The 17,833-nt window shown below is 44.6% G+C and overlaps 1 protein-coding gene across 14 annotated transcripts in view; it reads left to right on the forward strand.

Annotated features, from left to right (window-relative positions):
• The window catches only part of LOC139761687 (uncharacterized), a 312,428-nt gene that overhangs the window by 160,189 nt on the left and 134,406 nt on the right, over positions 1-17,833 (forward strand). For all 14 annotated transcript variants that reach the window (XM_071686108.1, XM_071686115.1, XM_071686079.1 and 11 more), the window contains one exon: positions 7,764-8,430. In XM_071686108.1, coding sequence (XP_071542209.1) covers positions 7,768-8,430 — 663 coding nt within the window. In that variant the 5' untranslated portion in view covers positions 7,764-7,767. The remainder of the gene's footprint in view (positions 1-7,763; positions 8,431-17,833) is intronic.

Here is a 17,833-nt window from a genome sequence, read left to right on the forward strand (position 1 = left end):
AGCTTAGGAAAGCGAGAGGGGCGTGGGGAATGTCCAGTTCATCCTGTTTATCTCGTTAACTGTTGCTTTGTGTTATCAATAATTTGATTTTGATGTTGAAGGGTTTACAAAGTTTAACTATTTTCACGGGAAGGGGAGGGAGGGGTGGGAGGAGTTACTGTGAAGTTGGCCATCAAGGCACGGGGAGTAGTTGTAGGTGGCCACCCTAGCCTGTCTGCAGCACTAGCCAAGTACATCAGGACTTCTGGGGTAACTTATCATCGAGTCCAGAGACTCTCGTATGCCGGCTGAACTTGTTTCAGCTTAATTCGGATTTGGCCTTGTAAGTGTTAGATGGAAGCAGGAGTATTTTAAAGTGACGTGACCGAACCGGCTGCATCCTCCTGCCAACTCGGCCTGTGTGCCAAGCGTCAAACCCATTTCTCGTGAATGCTGAAGGTAATAGATATAATGGTAGCTGATGCCGATGATGATTGTGCTGAAGAAAATCCGTGTGTGGGTGTTTACCTTGTTCTTGTGTGTATATACAACTACAACTAATAATGACAGATAATGTATTGCTGACGGGGAGAATTGAGAATGATTGAAATTACATGTAACAAGGACAGTTTGTTAGGTACGACCGTGATCATTACCACCAAGGTACGGCTTTTGTCTCTCACGGGTCAGCGTTATGCTCCGAGGCTGCTTCTCTCCTGCTCAGCGGCTGAACCCTAATATTAGGACCTATTTTATGCTTTACTTTCTTTCCTTTCTTTTTTTTTAGGGGAGGACATTTGCTTTTTACATCCGTAGAATAGGAACCATATTTATGTTCGTTGAGACAACACGGGCAACTGAGTGACCAAATCAAGGCCATCCCATTAATGCTACTCTAGCCTAAGCAAGGTACCTAATTCATCGACCAAGCCTCTAGGGGAGGATAAGCAGCTGGGTTGACTGTGGACCGACTGCCGCAACCAAGATTCGAACCTGTGCGGGTAAACTCCATGCCACTGAGGTCGATATATGTATATGAAACATATTATGGTGCAAGTGTTCCATTTTTTACTGGCATTACAGTGATACCTTAAAGAAAAAGAAATCAAATCATATGATACCTGATAATGATAATAGTGTTCACATTATCATTGATGTTTGATCTATGTGAGAAAAAAAATAGCGAGTGGTGGTGCTTTTTGTTATTCCACTGACGTGTAGTGTGAGAGTCGTGCCAGTAGGGAAGGTTGTGGAAAGGAGGTGTAACTTGTGAGTGGCCGGGGAATGACAGTATTGACGAGGTTATCGATGTCACTCACCACTTTTCTGACGAAGGTGTTTGGTAATCTCTCACTTGATATTGTTGATCCGTCACGATATTATCGGTAATCCTTCTCTTTAGAATATCGGTAATCCGATATGTGTGATGAGGACTGGTGGAGGAGCAGCCAGCAGACATAGGTTACAGGTGTAAGTGTGACTTTGGTTAAGGGAAGGTTTTGGTGCGAGAGGTTGGAGCAGTGTTGGAGAGGAGGAGAATTGGTTCATATGGCGAAGCTGTGGTTCATACTGCCCGCCCCACCACTCTGCTGGTGAAGCTGCTGGCTGCCGCCGCCACAGCTGCGCCGAGCGCCCGACCTGTGGCGCTACTGGCCAGAACCGCTTGGTCCGCCTCCTCGCTTCCTGTGCCTTCACACACCGTGCCGCGCCTCCTGCTGCCTTCACGGCCTCTCCCTGCTGGGTATGTGTCGGGCGGTCCTCTGTGCTCGTGGCGCTGCACTTCGTTAAGGATGACACTGACGTGGTAGGTGCAGGAGCCCCGGTGTAGTGCCACAGGGTGTGCAGGGAGAGGCGTACGACTCTGACCTGTCTTAACTCCCTGTTCCTCATGTTGTTTACACGTTGCCAGGCAACACGGGACGCTATCGTACGGGTAGCGATGTGGCGGCACACGGGCTGGCACCTGGACACCTGCCGCACGTGTATTGCCCACCACTGCCCTCCCCGCTCCCACCATTACCCTCCCTGCGCCCACAGGCCTCCTTCCCAGCCCACCATACACCCTCCAGTACCAGTGTGCATGTACCTACTGTGACTGACCTGGTTGTCATCGCCCGGGGCTTGGTTCCACGTCCACAGACGTGTTACCCACCTGTACTACCCCAGGTACTGTAAGTCAGCTGTACTCTCCTGGGTGTAGCCCACGCCTCCAGTCCAGTGGTCGTGCCAGTCCACTAGACGTGTCCTGGCAGGTCGTCCGGGAGTGATCGCCTGGGAGCCATCTGCCCGTTTGAAAGATGCAGTGAGCATAGGAAATTTTAGCCCAACACGCCATGTTGTTGAAGCACCCGGGAGTCTCTCCCGTGTGATGTGTGACGTTGATGGGCAGGCTGTACACCTGGAGTGTTGTGCTGTGTTGTGCGGTGGCGCTACACTTGCACAGTCTACTACTTTGCTCTCATGTCCTGAACCACGCACAGTGTGCTTGAACGCCATGGGGGATGGCAGTACAAACCTCGGCTGTGCATATTGGCCTGGTTTTTGACGGGTCATGGTAGAGACGAGGCCAATCCATCCCGCGGATCGTGCTGTCGCCGTGAAGGGTTTATGGTGACGTGCATCATGAAATGTGGCATTGTATGTGTCGGGTGTCGTATGGTGGTGCGGCAGTGTCCTGTGTGCACGGTGAGCAGGTGTGTTCTCTTGGTTACATGGTGTAGCCCGTGGAGGGAAGGTTTGTGTTCTGCTGTGGGTGTAGTGTGCTCATGTGGCCATGAATTGTACCACTTGAGAACATGAATGTAGTACTGTACTGTACACCACCTGGTGATAGAGTACTGCGTTCCATCAAGTGCTGTACTGTACGCCACCAGGAGTTTAATGAACTCCATCAAGCGGTGTAGTGTACTCCACCAGCTGATTTAGTATTGTACTCGATAAGGCGCTATGCTGTAAGCCATCAGGTGATGTGAACTCCATTAGGTGATGGTGTACTGTACTCCATCAGATGGAGTATTGTACACCAGCTGGTGGTGTACTGTACTTCATCAGGGGGTATTACTGTACTCCAGGTGGCTAACTGTACTGTATCAGGGATATACTACTGTACTCCATCAGATGATGTGGTAGTGTACTTCATCAGGTGGTGTAGTACTGTACTCCCTCTGTTGATGTAGTGCTGTATTCCATCAGTTGATGTAGTAGTGTACTCCATCAGGTGATGTGGTAGTGTACTTCATCCGATGGTGTAGTACTGTACTCCATCAGGTGATGTAGTACTATACTCTATCAATTTGTGTAGTGCTGTACTCTCAAGGTCGTATGCTATACCCTTCAGCTTTAGTACTGTACTTCATCAGATGCAGTACTGTACTTCATCAAGTGTTGTTCTCTACTCCATCAGGTGGTGCAGTACTATACTTCTCTTATTGATGTACTGTACTCCATCAGTTGGTGGTGTTTTTGTACTCCATCAAGTGGTGTAGCACTGTACCTAATGAGGTGGTGTGCTGTACTCCATTAATTGGCGCATTGTACTCCAGGTGGTGTAGTATTGTACTCCATCAGGTGGTGTAGTACTGTACTCCATCAGGTGTAGTACTGTACTCCATCATTTGGTGTAGTGCTGTTCTCCATCAGGTGGTGTACTGTTCTCCACCAGGTGATGTAGTACTGTACTCCATCAATTGGTGTAGTACTGTACTCCATCAGGTGGTGTACTGTGCTCCACCAGGTGGTGTAGTACTGTGTTGTGTGGTGTAGTACTGTACTACATCAGATGGTGTACTGTACTCCATCAGGTCATGTAGTGTTTTACTCCACCAGTGTAGTACCGCACTCCACCTGTTGGTGTATTGTACTGAAGTACTGTACTCTTAGATGGTTTATTACTGTACTCCGCTAGATGGTGTCCTGTACTCCATCAGTTGGTATAATGTGCTCAGGTAGTAAGTGCATTGTATGACAAGTGGTGTAGTACTGTACTTAAGCAGATCGTGTAGTACTTTATCAAACAAGCCATGTAGTACTGTACTCATTCATGTAGTTTAGTACTTTACTTAACCAGGTGATGTGCTGTACTCCATCAAGTTGTCTACTGTACTCCGTCAGGTGGTGTCCTGTACTCCACCAGATGGGGTACCGTACTCCACCAGGTTGTATACTGTACTCCATCCGGTGATGTACTGTACTCCACCAGATGGGGTACCATACTCCACCAGGTTGTATACTGTACTCCACCTGGTGATGTACCATACTCCACCAGGTGGGGTAGTATACTCCACTAGGTCGTGTACTGTACTCCACCTGGTGATGTACTGTACTCCACCAGATGGGGGTACCATACTCCACCAGGTCGTGTACTGTACTCCACCTGGTGATGTACTGTACTCCACCAGGTGGGGTACCATACTCCACCAGGTCGTGTACTGTACTCCACCTGGTGATGTACTGTATTCCACCCGTTGGAGCACTGAACGCCACGGGTCGGTGTATTATGTACCCTCGTGTTGGTGTACTCCATATTGAGGATGGTGCTGGCTGGGTGATGAAGTGTGGGTCAGTATCAGGACGACTTTCTTGTGTTGTGTTGTGTTATTTTGTTTACTGGTTTGTGTTTCATGTTGGTGGTTTATATTTGGTGTTTGGTTGGTTTGTCAACTGGTTATTGGTGGTTTATTGATTTGTTTGTGGTTTGTCGATTTTTTATTGATTGTTTGAGGTTTTATTTCTTAAATGCCCATTGTTTGGCACGTGTATTACATGTTGTTTGTTGTTTGAATCCTTGTGTGTGTTTGTTTTGTTTGTTGCTGTGTTGAGTCGTAGTTTTACTTTGTTACATTACTTGTTTGTGACAGTATAATGCTTGCTGTTCAGTCTTGTATGTTGAAAGCTGCTGCTTACTTATTACTTAGGGGTGTGTATAGTTTGCGGCGTGTTCCGTGGTGAATATATATATATATATATATATATATATATATATATATATATATATATATATATATATATATATATATATATATATATATATCCCTGGGGATAGGGGATTAAGAATACTTCCCACGTATTCCCTGCGTGTCGTAGAAGGCGACTAAAAGGGGAGGGAGCGGGGGGGCTGGAAATCCTCCCCTCTCGTTTTTTTTTTTCTTAATTTTCCAAACGAAGGAACAGAGGAGGCCAGGTGAGGATATTCCAAAAAAGGCCCAGTCCTCTGTTCTCAACGCTACCTCGCTAACGCGGGAAATGGCGAATAGTTTAAAAGAAAGAAAGATATATATATATATACATATATATATTTTCCTATTTGGAAAGGATCACAATTTTGTGTTTAATGAGACGCATTTCAGTATTTTGTTACGTGATCAACATATTTATTTGAAGTATCACCTGATGTATAAGTTTGGTTGTAGTTTGCCACTAGGTGTGTATATTGTTGATAGGTGGTATGCATATGGATGGTATGCATATTGTTTGCTAATGGTATATTGTTTGTGATATGTCGTTTGACGTATATACCTTTTTGCATGATATATGTTACTGTGCTTGTGGTGTTGCAATGTTTGTATAGCGTTTTATTCGTATAATTCTTTGTGTTTATTGTTTTTACGTGTGTGCATATTCTTCGTTGGCTGTGTGTCACCTGGTGTGCATGTGGGTTGTTTGTAATGTTATACTTGACGTGGATTGTTTGTCGTACAACTCATATTATATATATATATATATATATATATATATATATATATATATATATATATATATATATATATATATATATATATATATATATTGTTGTAGTGCTTCATATTTGATTTTTGTTTGTAGTGTTACCTGACGTGAATATTGTTTGTGGTATGACAGTGTATGTTGTTTGTGTGTTGTGTGACGACAGTGTATGTTGTTTGTATGTGGTGTGTTACTTATTGTGTATTGGTTGTTTGTGATGTATTACTTGAACTATACATATTTAGTATGACCCAAGATATACATTGCGTATTTGTTTTGTTTTACGTGAGGTGTATTTCCACTGCACTGGGTTACTTGTTTCATAGTGTCTTGTGTTACTTGGTATGCATATTATTTATCTGTGGCATAGTGTTTGGTTTATATCGTTAGTGTTGCCTTAGTCGTATTGAGTTTGTGTAAAATGGTTTTCGTGTAATGTTGCTTAGGATGTATATTGTTTGTTATGTTACCAGTTGTATATAGTTTGTGTTGCTTTTTTGTATGCTGATTTTGGTGCCACAAAATATGCGTATCTTTAGTTTGTGGTGCGTAACTTGGTGAATGCTGGTATATTGTGTGCTTGTGGTGCTCCTCTGTGTGTATATTGTTTGTCAGGTGTGATTCATTTGTGTATTGTTGATTGTCTCTGACTTGTGTTGTATAACCCTTGTGATGATATTTGGCTTGTATATTATGTAGTGTAGCCTGTGTGTATATTGTTTGTTACTTGATGTGTATATTATTTCTTTGTTATTTTGCGTGTGTATTTTTTGGGGGGTTATGTTACTGGATGGGGGGGGGTGGAGTGTTCTTTGTTTATGGTGTTATTTCGGTTGTCAGTTAATTGTTTGTGCTGCTTTATAAGTTTGGTCATTGTTTGTGATGTGCTACTTGTTTACATATTGTGTACGTTGTGTTATGTGGTACCTTAATTGTTTGCAGTGTGTTACTTGCTTTGTTTGTTTGTTTGTTTGTGGTGTGTTCCTTGACGTATGTATGTTTGTATGAGAGTTGTCACCAGGGATGTTACTTTATTCATTAATTGTGGTGTATTACCTTTATGTTTAGTGTCTGTGGTGTGTTGCTGTTTGTATAGACAGATAAATAAAGTAACTTTTTTTTTTTTTTTTGTATTCGCGCAGCTGTTCCTCTGATGATACATAGCTGGGGGATTGTCAAAATTCGGGGGGAGGGGGTCGTAATAGTAACTAGTTAATTGATCACAGAAGAGCGTAAGGTCAAGGTAGGGGCTGGTTACCTCCACGCTTTGGATAAACACCTGAGTGGTATGTAATTGCCTCGTGTGTTTATTTGCAATTGTTACTTATATACTTCTGGTGTGTGTTTCGTGCTATTACGTTATTACTACTCGTGTTTATTTGTTGTTACTATTATTATTACCGTATTACTCCTCTTGTCTACTTATTAGTGCTGTATTATTTTTCGTGTTTGTGTAATTTATTACTTCATTACTGCTCGTGTTTCTTATTATTGCTTTATTACTTCTCATGTTTATGTCATTTATTACTTTGTTACTGTTCGTTTTTATTTCTTATTACTGTATTACTTCTCGTGTTTATTTATTATTACTTAATTGCTTCTCGTGTTTATTTATTATTGCTTTATTACTTCTCGTGTTTATTTCTTATTACACCATTACTTCTCGTGTTCATTTATTATTACTTTATTTCCTCTCGTGTTTACTTATTACTTTATTACTGCTCGTATCAAGCAGTTTACTGGTGTTGCGTTACTTGTTTGTTGATGTGTTATTACTTGTTTGATCCCAGCACAGTGTTTACTGCTGACACGAGATGGGTTATACATGGTTATGTATTGGTTGATGTCTGGCTTGGTCCTCTAGCGGTAGTATGACTTCCTTTTGTGCTTTATTAAATATTGATGACTTTGCCTAACACAATTGTTTGTGGACGAACCATTAGTAAAGAATTTGTTAATGTTCTTATGATGGTAATTATCATTTTTTATCCGTTCATTATAATGTTATTCCAAGTTTTGGTGTAGAGGATAGCTGACTGGTATTGTGTTGTTGTTTTTTACAGTGTGATGATGAGTGAAGGTGGCGGCGGGGAGAGCGGGCAGGGCAGCACCTCAGACGGCCGCCCCATCACACACCATCTCTGGCTACGACAGCGTCAAGACGACGACGAGGACGACGAAGAGGAGGAGCGAGGCGTGGCGGCGGCGAGTGAGGCGGGCGGCGCGGTGAGCGAGGGCGGCGGTGGTGGAGGTGGCGGGGGGGAGGTGGTGGTGGTGGGAGGGTCGGGAGCCACCACGCTGTACAGCAGGGAGGACGGCGCCACGGTGTTGGAGGCAGCCGACGGCACCACCACCGTCCTCCGCCCGCACGCCCACGCCGCCACGCACAGGCTGACGGTGACGGTGGAGGGTGAGGACGGTGGGGTGGGCGCTGAGGGCGTGACGGCCATCGTGGACGGCCACACCGGCACGGCCACGCTGGTGGAGGGGGCGGAGGTGGTTAGGACGCAGGCCGTGTCCTACGCCACGCCCATCCTGCACCACGTGTTCCTGCAGGCTGCCCCGGCATCTACCGGCACCACCTTGGCCCACACCAGCCACACCACACTCCTGCACACCAGCCACGCCCCCGCCATACAGCCCCTGGTGGGCCGCAGACCCCCGCCGCTCCTGGCGTGCAGCACCTCGCCCACGCCCGTCATCCTGCACCCACCCAGGCCCGCCCTCAGGGTAAGTGCTCCACCTTACTGTACTGCACACCCGACCTCTCATGTCTCACTACCGTAGCACTCTGCCAGAATTATGATCCCTTCTGTTGGTACTCCTCTCTCTCTCTCTCTCTCTCTCTCTCTCTCTCTCTCTCTCTCTATCTATCTATCTATCTATCTCTCATCATCATCATTTTGGTAAGACTCGTGTGCCACCAATCCTATTGGCGTGCTGCTGCTGCTGCTGTTGTGTGTGTGTGTGTGTGTGTGTGTGTGTGTGTTGGCTAGGTTGACCACCTCCCTTCCTGACGTACACCACAACCCACGCAGACTCCAGCACGGTGGGTGGGTGGCGCGGCAGTGGCATACGGCACGTGCACCGGCTCTGGCGAGGACCAACCAGTCTGGGGTTGTGTGTGTGTGGGTGGGTGTTATCAGGGGGGCCCGGGACCAGTTTGGGGTTGTGTGGGTGGGTGTTAAGATGGAGCGAGGTGGGTGGTGGGGTGGCAGACCAGACTAGGGGAGTGTGGACCAGTGTTACCAGAGGGCAGGACCGGGGCAGGCCAGACCAGTCTGCCGGTGACCACGGCTCAGATCAGATTCTGGAGATGTGTGGGCGGATGTTATCATGGCAGCACGGGCAGGGCAGACCAATCTGTGGGGAGTGTTATTATGTGGTGGGGCGCGGATGACGCAGCATTTTTTTTTTCTAGAGTGGAACGTTTAGTAATTTTAGAACTGTGTTATCGGGAGGGGGGGGGGGGACTGAGCAGGGCGGGTGTGGTAGACTAGTCTAGGGAGTGTATTCTAGACGTTACCGGGGGGGGGGGGGTATGAGTGTGTGTCTGGGTGTTATTAGGGGGCGGGGCGGGGTGGCAGACCAATCTAGGGAGTGTATGTGGGTGTTATCTGGGGGTGGGGGTGGCACATTAGTGTAGTGTGTGTATGTGTGTGTGTGTGTGTGTGACTGGGTGTTAAAGGGGGTAGCGGCAGCTGAACAATCTAGAAAGTGTTTATCTGGGTGTAGGGGGCGGGGCGGGGCGGGGTTGGGCCTGGGGTGGCAGACGTGTCTAGGGAAAATGATAAATAGATAAATAACGGCTTATTGGATGTAGTCGGCCATGTGGCTGAAAACATACAGTTGAGGAAATATAGACATTACAGAACTGGGAGGCCGTGATAGTTACTAGTTAACTAATCATACGTGTTTAAGATTAGGTTGGGATAAGCTGGGTATTTCAACTAATCATACGTGTTTAAGATTAGGTTGGGATAAGCTGGGTATTTCAACTAATCATACGTGTTTAAGATTAGGTTGGGATAAGCTGGGTATTTCAACTAATCATACGTGTTTAAGATTAGGTTGGGATAAGCTGGGTATTTCAACTAATCATACGTGTCTAAGATTAGGTTGGGATAAGCTGGGTATTTCAACACTCTGGATAAGCATATGGGCGGGGTGCGCGTAGGTATACAGGGAGTCGATGTTATGTTTTATGTTATAAACATTGATGAACAGTTATAGCAGTACGGTAGTTGACATACCACGTAGCCGAACTGAAGGGAAACTGAGCTGTTCACTTGCATAGCTAGGCACAGGAAGTGGGTGTTTGGGGTGTTGTCAGGGTGCGGGGCGGGGGGTGGCAGACAAGTCGGGGGAGTGGGTGTCTGGGGTGTTGTCGCGGGTCAGGGCGGGAGTGGCAGACGTCTAGGGAGTGGGTGTCTGTGGTGTTGTCAGGGGGCGGGGCGGGGCAGGGGGTTGCAGACAAGTCTAGGGAGTGTGTGTCTGGGTGTTGTCAGGGGGCGGGGCGGGGGTGGCAGACCGGTTTAGGTAGTGTGTGTCTGGGTGTTGTCAGGAGGAGTGGCGGGGGTGGCAGACCTGTTTAGTTAGTGTGTCTGGATGACGTCAGGAGGCGGGGCGCAGGTGGCAGACAAGTCTGGGTCGTGTGTGTCTGGGTGTTACTCTTCGAATGGGGCGGGCGGATGGGCGGTTGACCAGTCTGAGTGTCTTACCTTATGTTATCGCGGGGCGGGGGCGGCACATGGGTGTAAGGAGTGTGTGGGTGGGTATTATCATGGGGTGGTAGACCAATGTAGGGAGTGTGTGTGGGTGGGTATTATCATGGGGTGGTAGACCAATGTAGGGAGTGTGTGTGGGTGGGTATTATCATGGGGTGGTAGACCAGTGTAGGGAGTGTGTGGGTGGGTATTATCATGGGGTGGTAGACTAATGTAGGGAGTGTGTGGGTGGGTGTTATCATGGGGTGGTAGACCAGTGTAGGGAGTGTGTGGGTGGGTATTATCATGGGGTGGTAGACCAGTGTAGGGAGTGTGTGGGTGGGTGTTATCATGGGGTGGTAGACCAGTGTAGGGAGTGTGTGGGTGGGTATTATCATGGGGTGGTAGACCAGTGTAGGGAGTGTGTGGGTGGGTGTTATCATGGGGTGGTAGACCAGTGTAGGGAGTGTGTGGGTGGGTATTATCATGGGGTGGTAGACCAATGTAGGGAGTGTGTGTGGGTGGGTATTATCATGGGGTGGTAGACCAGTGTAGGGAGTGTGTGGGTGGGTATTATCATGGGGTGGTAGACTAGTGTAGGGAGTGTGTGGGTGGGTATTATCATGGGGTGGTAGACCAGTGTAGGGAGTGTGTGGGTGGGTGTTATCATGGGGTGGTAGACCAGTGTAGGGAGTGTGTGGATGGATGGATGTCATTTGGGGAGTAAGTGCCACCACTAGACCCACCATATTGAAGGTAGAAATAATAATATAGAGCGTGTGTGCGTGCAGGCGTGCCTCACTGTGTGGTGGCCCCTCACCTGCTGTGGTGGGAGGAAGAGCATCTCTGGCCCTCGTCTGCCGCCGCCTCTTGTCTTGTCGTATTTTCTTGGTGTTATTCACATCAACGTAAAACATCTACACCAGATTTGGTCATACATAATTTCAACTGATCCTGAGTTTTAAAGAATATAATCAGAAATTTGTTTATTTGTTCCATATTTTATTAGATCGTATTCTTATTAACGACCTTACTCAGGTTATTTCACTGCCTGAATAATGTAGACTTTGAACGGTTTTTTTTTTTTTTTTTCTAAGTTTTGTCAGATGATCGTTTTCCTTTAAAAAATGACGTCTTGGTGAGGTGATCGTTTTCTTTTAAGAATAACGTCTTGGTGAGATGATCGTTTTCCTTAAAGAATGACGTCTTGGTGAGATGATCGTTTTCCTTTAAAAAATGACGTCTTGGTGAGATGATCGTTTTCTTTTAAGAATAACGTCTTGGTGAGATGATCGTTTTCCTTAAAGAATAACGGCTTGGTGAGATGATCGTTTTCCTTAAAGAATAACGGCTTGGTGAGATGATCGTTTTCCTTAAAGAATGACGTCTTGGTGAGATGATCGTTTTAATTTAAGAATAACGTCTTGGTGAGATGATCGTTTTCCTTAGAGAATGACGTCTTGGTGAGATGATCGTTTTCCTTGAAGAATAACGTCTTGGTGAGATGATCGTTTTCCTTAAAGAATAACGTCTTGGTGAGATGATCGTTTTCCTTTAAAAAATGACGTCTTGGTGAGATGATCGTTTTCTTTTAAGAATAACGTCTTGGTGAGATGATCGTTTTCCTTAAAGAATAACGGCTTGGTGAGATGATCGTTTTCCTTAAAGAATAACGGCTTGGTGAGATGATCGTTTTCCTTAAAGAATAACGGCTTGGTGAGATGATCGTTTTCCTTAAAGAATGACGTCTTGGTGAGATGATCGTTTTCCTTGAAGAATAACGTCTTGGTGAGATGATCGTTTTCCTTAAAGAATAACGTCTTGGTGAGATGATCGTTTTCCTTAAAGAATGACGTCTTGGTGAGATGATCGTTTTCCTTAAAGAATAACGTCTTCGTGAGATGATCGTTTTCCTTAAAGAATAACGTCTTGGTGAGATGATCGTTTTCTTTTAAGAATAACGTCTGTGAGATGATCGTTTTCCTTAAAGAATAACGTCTTGGTGAGATCGTTTTCATTTAAGAATAACGTCTTGGTGAGATGATCGTTTTCCTTAAAGAATGACGTCTTGGTGAGATGATCGTTTTCCTTAAAGAATGACGTCTTGGTGAGATGATCGTTTTCTTTTAAGAATAACGTCTTGGTGAGATGGTCGTTTTCCTTAAAGAATAATGTCTTGGTGAGATGATCGTTTTCTTTTAAGAATAACGTCTTGGTGAGATGATCGTTTTCCTTAAAGAATGACGTCTTGGTGAGATGATCGTTTTCCTTAAAGAATGACGTCTTGGTGAGATGATCGTTTTCTTTAAAGAATGACGTCTTGGTGAGATGATCGTTTTCTTTTAAGAATAACGTCTTGGTGAGACGATCGTTTTCCTTAAAGAATAACGTCTTGGTGAGATGATCGTTTTCCTTAAAGAATAACGTCTTGGTGAGATGATCGTTTTCCTTAAAGAATAACGTCTTGGTGAGATGATCGTTTTCTTTTAAGAATAACGTCATGGTGAAATGATCGTTTTCCTTAAAGAATAACGTTTTGGTGAGATGATCGTTTTCTTTTATGAGTAACGTCTTGGTGAGATGATCGTTTTCTTTTAAGAATAACGTCATGGTGAGATGATCGTTTTCCTTAAAGAATAACGTCTTGGTGAGATGATCGTTTTCCTTAAAGAATGACGTCTTGGTGAGATGATCGTTTTCTTTTAAGAATGACGTCTTGGTGAGATGATCGTTTTCCTTCAAGATAACGTCTTGGTGAGATGATCGTTTTCCTTTAAGATAACGTCTTGGTGAGATGATCGTTTTTCTTCAAGATAACGTCTTGGTGAGATGATCGTTTTCCTTCAAGATAACGTCTTGGTGAGATGATCGTTTTCATTTAAGATAACGTCTTGGTGAGATGATCGTTTTCCTTAAAGAATAACGTCTTGGTGAGATGATCGTTATCTTTTAAGAATAACGTCATGGTGAGATGATCGTTTTCCTTAAAGAATAACGTCTTGGTGAGATGATCGTTTTCCTTAAAGAATAACGTCTTGGTGAGATGATCGTTTTCTTTTAAGAATGACGTCTTGGTGAGAGGATCGTTTTCCTTAAAGAATAACGTCTTGGTGAGATGATCGTTTTCCTTTAAGATTACGTCTTGGTGAGATGATCGTTTTCCTTCAAGATAACGTCTTGGTGAGACGATCGTTTTCCTTCAAGATAACGTCTTGGTGAGATGGTCGTTTTCCTTTAAGATAACGTCATGGTGAGATGATCGTTTTCCTTCAAGATAACGTCTTGGTGAGATGATCGTTTTCCTTCAAGATAACGTCTTGGTGAGATGATCGTTTTCCTTAAAGATAACGTCTTGGTGAGATGATCGTTTTCCTTCAAGATAACGTCTTGGTGAGATGATCGTTTTCCTATAAGATAACGTCTTGGTGAGATGATCGTTTTCCTTCAAGATAACGTCTTGGTGAGATGATCGTTTTCCTTTAAGATAACGTCTTGGTGAGATGATCGTTTTCCTTCAAGATAACGTCTTGGTGAGATGATCGTTTTCCTTCAAGATAACGTCTTGGTGAGATTATCGTTTTTCTTCAAGATAACGTCTTGGTGAGATGATCGTTTTTCTTTAAGGTAACGTCTTGGTGAGATGATCGTTTTCCTTCAAGATAACGTCTTGGTGAGATGATCGTTTTCCTTTAAGGTAACGTCTTGGTGAGATGATCGTTTTCCTTCAAGATAACGTCTTGGTGAGATGATCGTTTTCCTTCAAGATAACGTCTTGGTGAGATGATCGTTTTCCTTTAAGGTAACGTCTTGGTGAGATGATCGTTTTCCTTCAAGATAACGTCTTGGTGAGATTATCGTTTTTCTTCAAGATAACGTCTTGGTGAGATGATCGTTTTTCTTTAAGGTAACGTCTTGGTGAGATGATCGTTTTCCTTCAAGATAACGTCTTGGTGAGATGATCGTTTTCCTTTAAGGTAACGTCTTGGTGAGATGATCGTTTTCCTTCAAGATAACGTCTTGGTGAGATGATCGTTTTCCTTCAAGATAACGTCTTGGTGAGATGATCGTTTTCCTTCAAGATAACGTCTTGGTGAGATGATTTACTGTGTCTTGTGACGTTAGCGATGATGAATGGAAAGTTGATGCTCACTGTGTAGATGACTTTTATAGCAGAGTGAGGTCAGCAGGGGTGGTTGGCAGGGCGGCGGTGTGATTCATAGTGTTAAAAGGAGCAGTGAACCCCAGGGTCGGGCAGAGCATGGTGGGTGGAGCGAGGGAACTGGCTGTCTACACCAGATACTGGCTGGCGGCTGGGTCGGTGGGTCGGTAGTGGATGTATTAGGTAGCTGTTAGATAAGATAGGTAGGTAGTGGATATATTAGGTAGCTGTTAGATAAGATAGGTAGGTAGTGGATATATTAGGTAGCTGTTAGATAAAATAGGTAGGTCGTGGATATATTAGGTAGCTGTTAGATAAGATAGGTAGGTAGTGGATATATTAGGTAGCTGTTAGATAAGATAGGTAGGTAGTGGATATATTAGGTAGCTGTTAGATAAGATAGGTAGGTAGTGGATATATTAGGTAGCTGTTAGATAAGATAGGTAGGTAGTGGATATATTAGGTAGCTGTTAGATATAATAGGTAGGTAGTGGATGTATTAAGTAGCTTTTAGATAAGATAGGTAGGTAGTGGATATATTAGGTAGTTGTTAGATGAAATCGGTAGGTAGTGGATATATTAGGTAGTTAGTCGATATATTAGGTAGCTCTTAGATAAAATAGGGAGGTAGTGGATATATTAGGCAGGTGGTGGATATATTAGGTAGCTCGTAGGTAAATTAAGAAACCTTTTTTAATGTTCAAGTCTCCTGTCAAGGATCAAAATCCGCATCAAGGCCAGGCCTTAAATGAAATATAGAGAGAGAGTGTGAAACGGAAAAAGAAAAGACAAGGGAAAGTATATACGAATTTTGGAGAAAGTGAAAACCAGCCTGTGGATATATTATGTAAGTGGTAGATACATTAGGCAGGTAGTGGATAGATCAGGTTGCTAGGGGATATATTAGGCAGTTAGTGGATATATTTGGTACCTAGTACATATAGAAAGGCGATAGTCGATAAAATAGGGTGCTAGTGGGTATAGAAGGCGGGTAATGGATATATTAGGCTGCTGGTTGGTGTATTAGGCAGGTAGTGGGAAATGCTGTAGTGGATTTTGTTTTTTGTAAACCTGTTAGACCCTGACACAGCTATAGAGGGAGAGTCCAGTGTGGAAATGTAACGTTGAAAGCGGAGGTTAGGAACGTCATCCACAGACATGAGCAGCGCAGGAGGAGGAGACAGAGACGATGATTTATGTATGGAAGGAGAGGGAGGAAGTGGGAGCCAGGGAACGGCAAGCACAGACATGATTACGGAAAGAGACAGGGACGCTGCCTTCGGGTATGGATGGGGAGGGGGGGGGGGTGTGGAGGCCAGGAAACTTCTAGCACAGAGGTGGGTGCACAAGGGGGGGGGGGGGACGACACATCGACGCTGACTCAGGTATGGAAGGTTGGAGGAGGGGGCGGGGGTGAGGGACAGTGGCAGCCAGGAAACTCACCCAGGCCTGGCCACAAACACGGACTGAAATACGACGCAGTAAATGAACCACAGATCCGAGGTGATGCACAGCGTCTGTAGATACGACGCGAAGGGAAGTTACATTTACGGCAAGACTGGCATCTCGCACTTGGGGGAAAATTGGTAATTGAAACATTCTAGTGAATGTTTGGGCTGACTTAAGAAAGGTAAGTACCGGTATGGGGAAGGATGTTGCTCCTACCTACCAGAATCGTGCAGACATTTACCTGGGTCTCGGAGCTGCTTGAACGAGTACTGTGAGAACCACCGTATATCAGGGACGAGGAGACATATCCCTCGAACCCATCACAATATGCACGTCCTTTTTTTCAGTCAGGTACACAGGGCCAGACAGAGGCAGGGAAGGACTACCAGAGGAGGATATGACACTGAGTTGTCTCCTCAGAATCGTGAGAAACTGATTGCACTCTGCCAAGTTCAGCAGAGGAGAGTATATATATCCCTCAGCACAACACAGACAGGTCATGTAATGTCCTTCATATAAGGAGATACACAGGAACTTGAATTACGTAATACAAATAAAATCCCATTTATAAGTGGTTTGCTGAACGTGTCAAATTGATGCAGTCGTGGCGGCTTCACTGAAACACACACTAAAGACCGTGTGAATAGTGAGCTGTGGATGCCAGACTACAACCTGTACAGATAAGCCAGGCCTAGAAGATTATGTGGACGAGTTGTACTGAATGTTGTAGATCCTCTCATAACAACCCTGAAATGTTGTATTTGGGTGAAAACCCAAATCTGGTCATTGCATTAATATATACACCACCAGATGCAGCGCCTCAAGGCTTTACGGAACAAACATGAAACATAGAATCATGTCTTGACCTCCTGGGAAACCCAGCTCCAAATGTCTTGTCTCTGGAGACTTCAACCTTGCACACAGTAAATAGAGACAGGCAGGACATAACATGGTAACGGGAAATACTGACACAAGAAGCAGCTTAGACGAACACCTGCAAAACAAAAACAAAACAAAACAAAAAGTTAATCAGACTATGTGAAAACTTCTTCCTCAGTCAAAAGATACAAAACCTACCTGAGGAAATAACACACTGGACTTAATTTTACAAATACTGTCAGCCAAAAAATGTGACAGTATTATGTCAGACACCTTATACAATGATCACAACCTGATCGAAGTGAGAACAGGTTTGGATACTTAAACCGCTTATAACACACGTAACAGTGGAGTTGTCTTCGGTAATGTAAGTTTACATAGGAAACGGGTACACTGGGAGGATGTGATCAATGAGATGTTAGCGACACAGTGGGAGACCTTGCAGAGTACCAGAACAACGGAGGAATGTATAGATGACATGACCAGTTTGGTACTCCAGACATGCAGCAGACAGGTGTAAGTTAGAAAGACGAGCACCGAGTCTACAGGAGGCGAAGAAGGATTGTAAACCCACGAAAGAAGCCACAGCTCACCCAGCGAAGGAAAGAAAACCTGTGAAGTGAATTACTGGACGTAGATCATAAACTGAAAATAGATGACTCGCAGGAAAAAGAAGAAATATAGCCTCAAATACTTTTGCTCGTATGCAGAACACAAGTCCAGACCACATACTCCATTGGCCCACTTAAAAACTGAAGTTATTATGCAGACGTTTGCCAGATGAATGAGACCCTGAGAAGGCAATATGAATCGGGGTTCAGTGTGCCAAAACACGTTAAAGATTAATGACCCAACAGACTTTATTTTTGACTAGACAGTTGTTTACCAAGTGTACACATACCAGATATTACCACCTCAACACTAAGATAACGGGAGAGTC

The sequence above is a fragment of the Panulirus ornatus genome, chromosome 3, assembly GCF_036320965.1.
Source record: "Panulirus ornatus isolate Po-2019 chromosome 3, ASM3632096v1, whole genome shotgun sequence".
In the NCBI taxonomy this organism is placed as follows: Eukaryota; Metazoa; Arthropoda; class Malacostraca; order Decapoda; family Palinuridae; genus Panulirus; species Panulirus ornatus.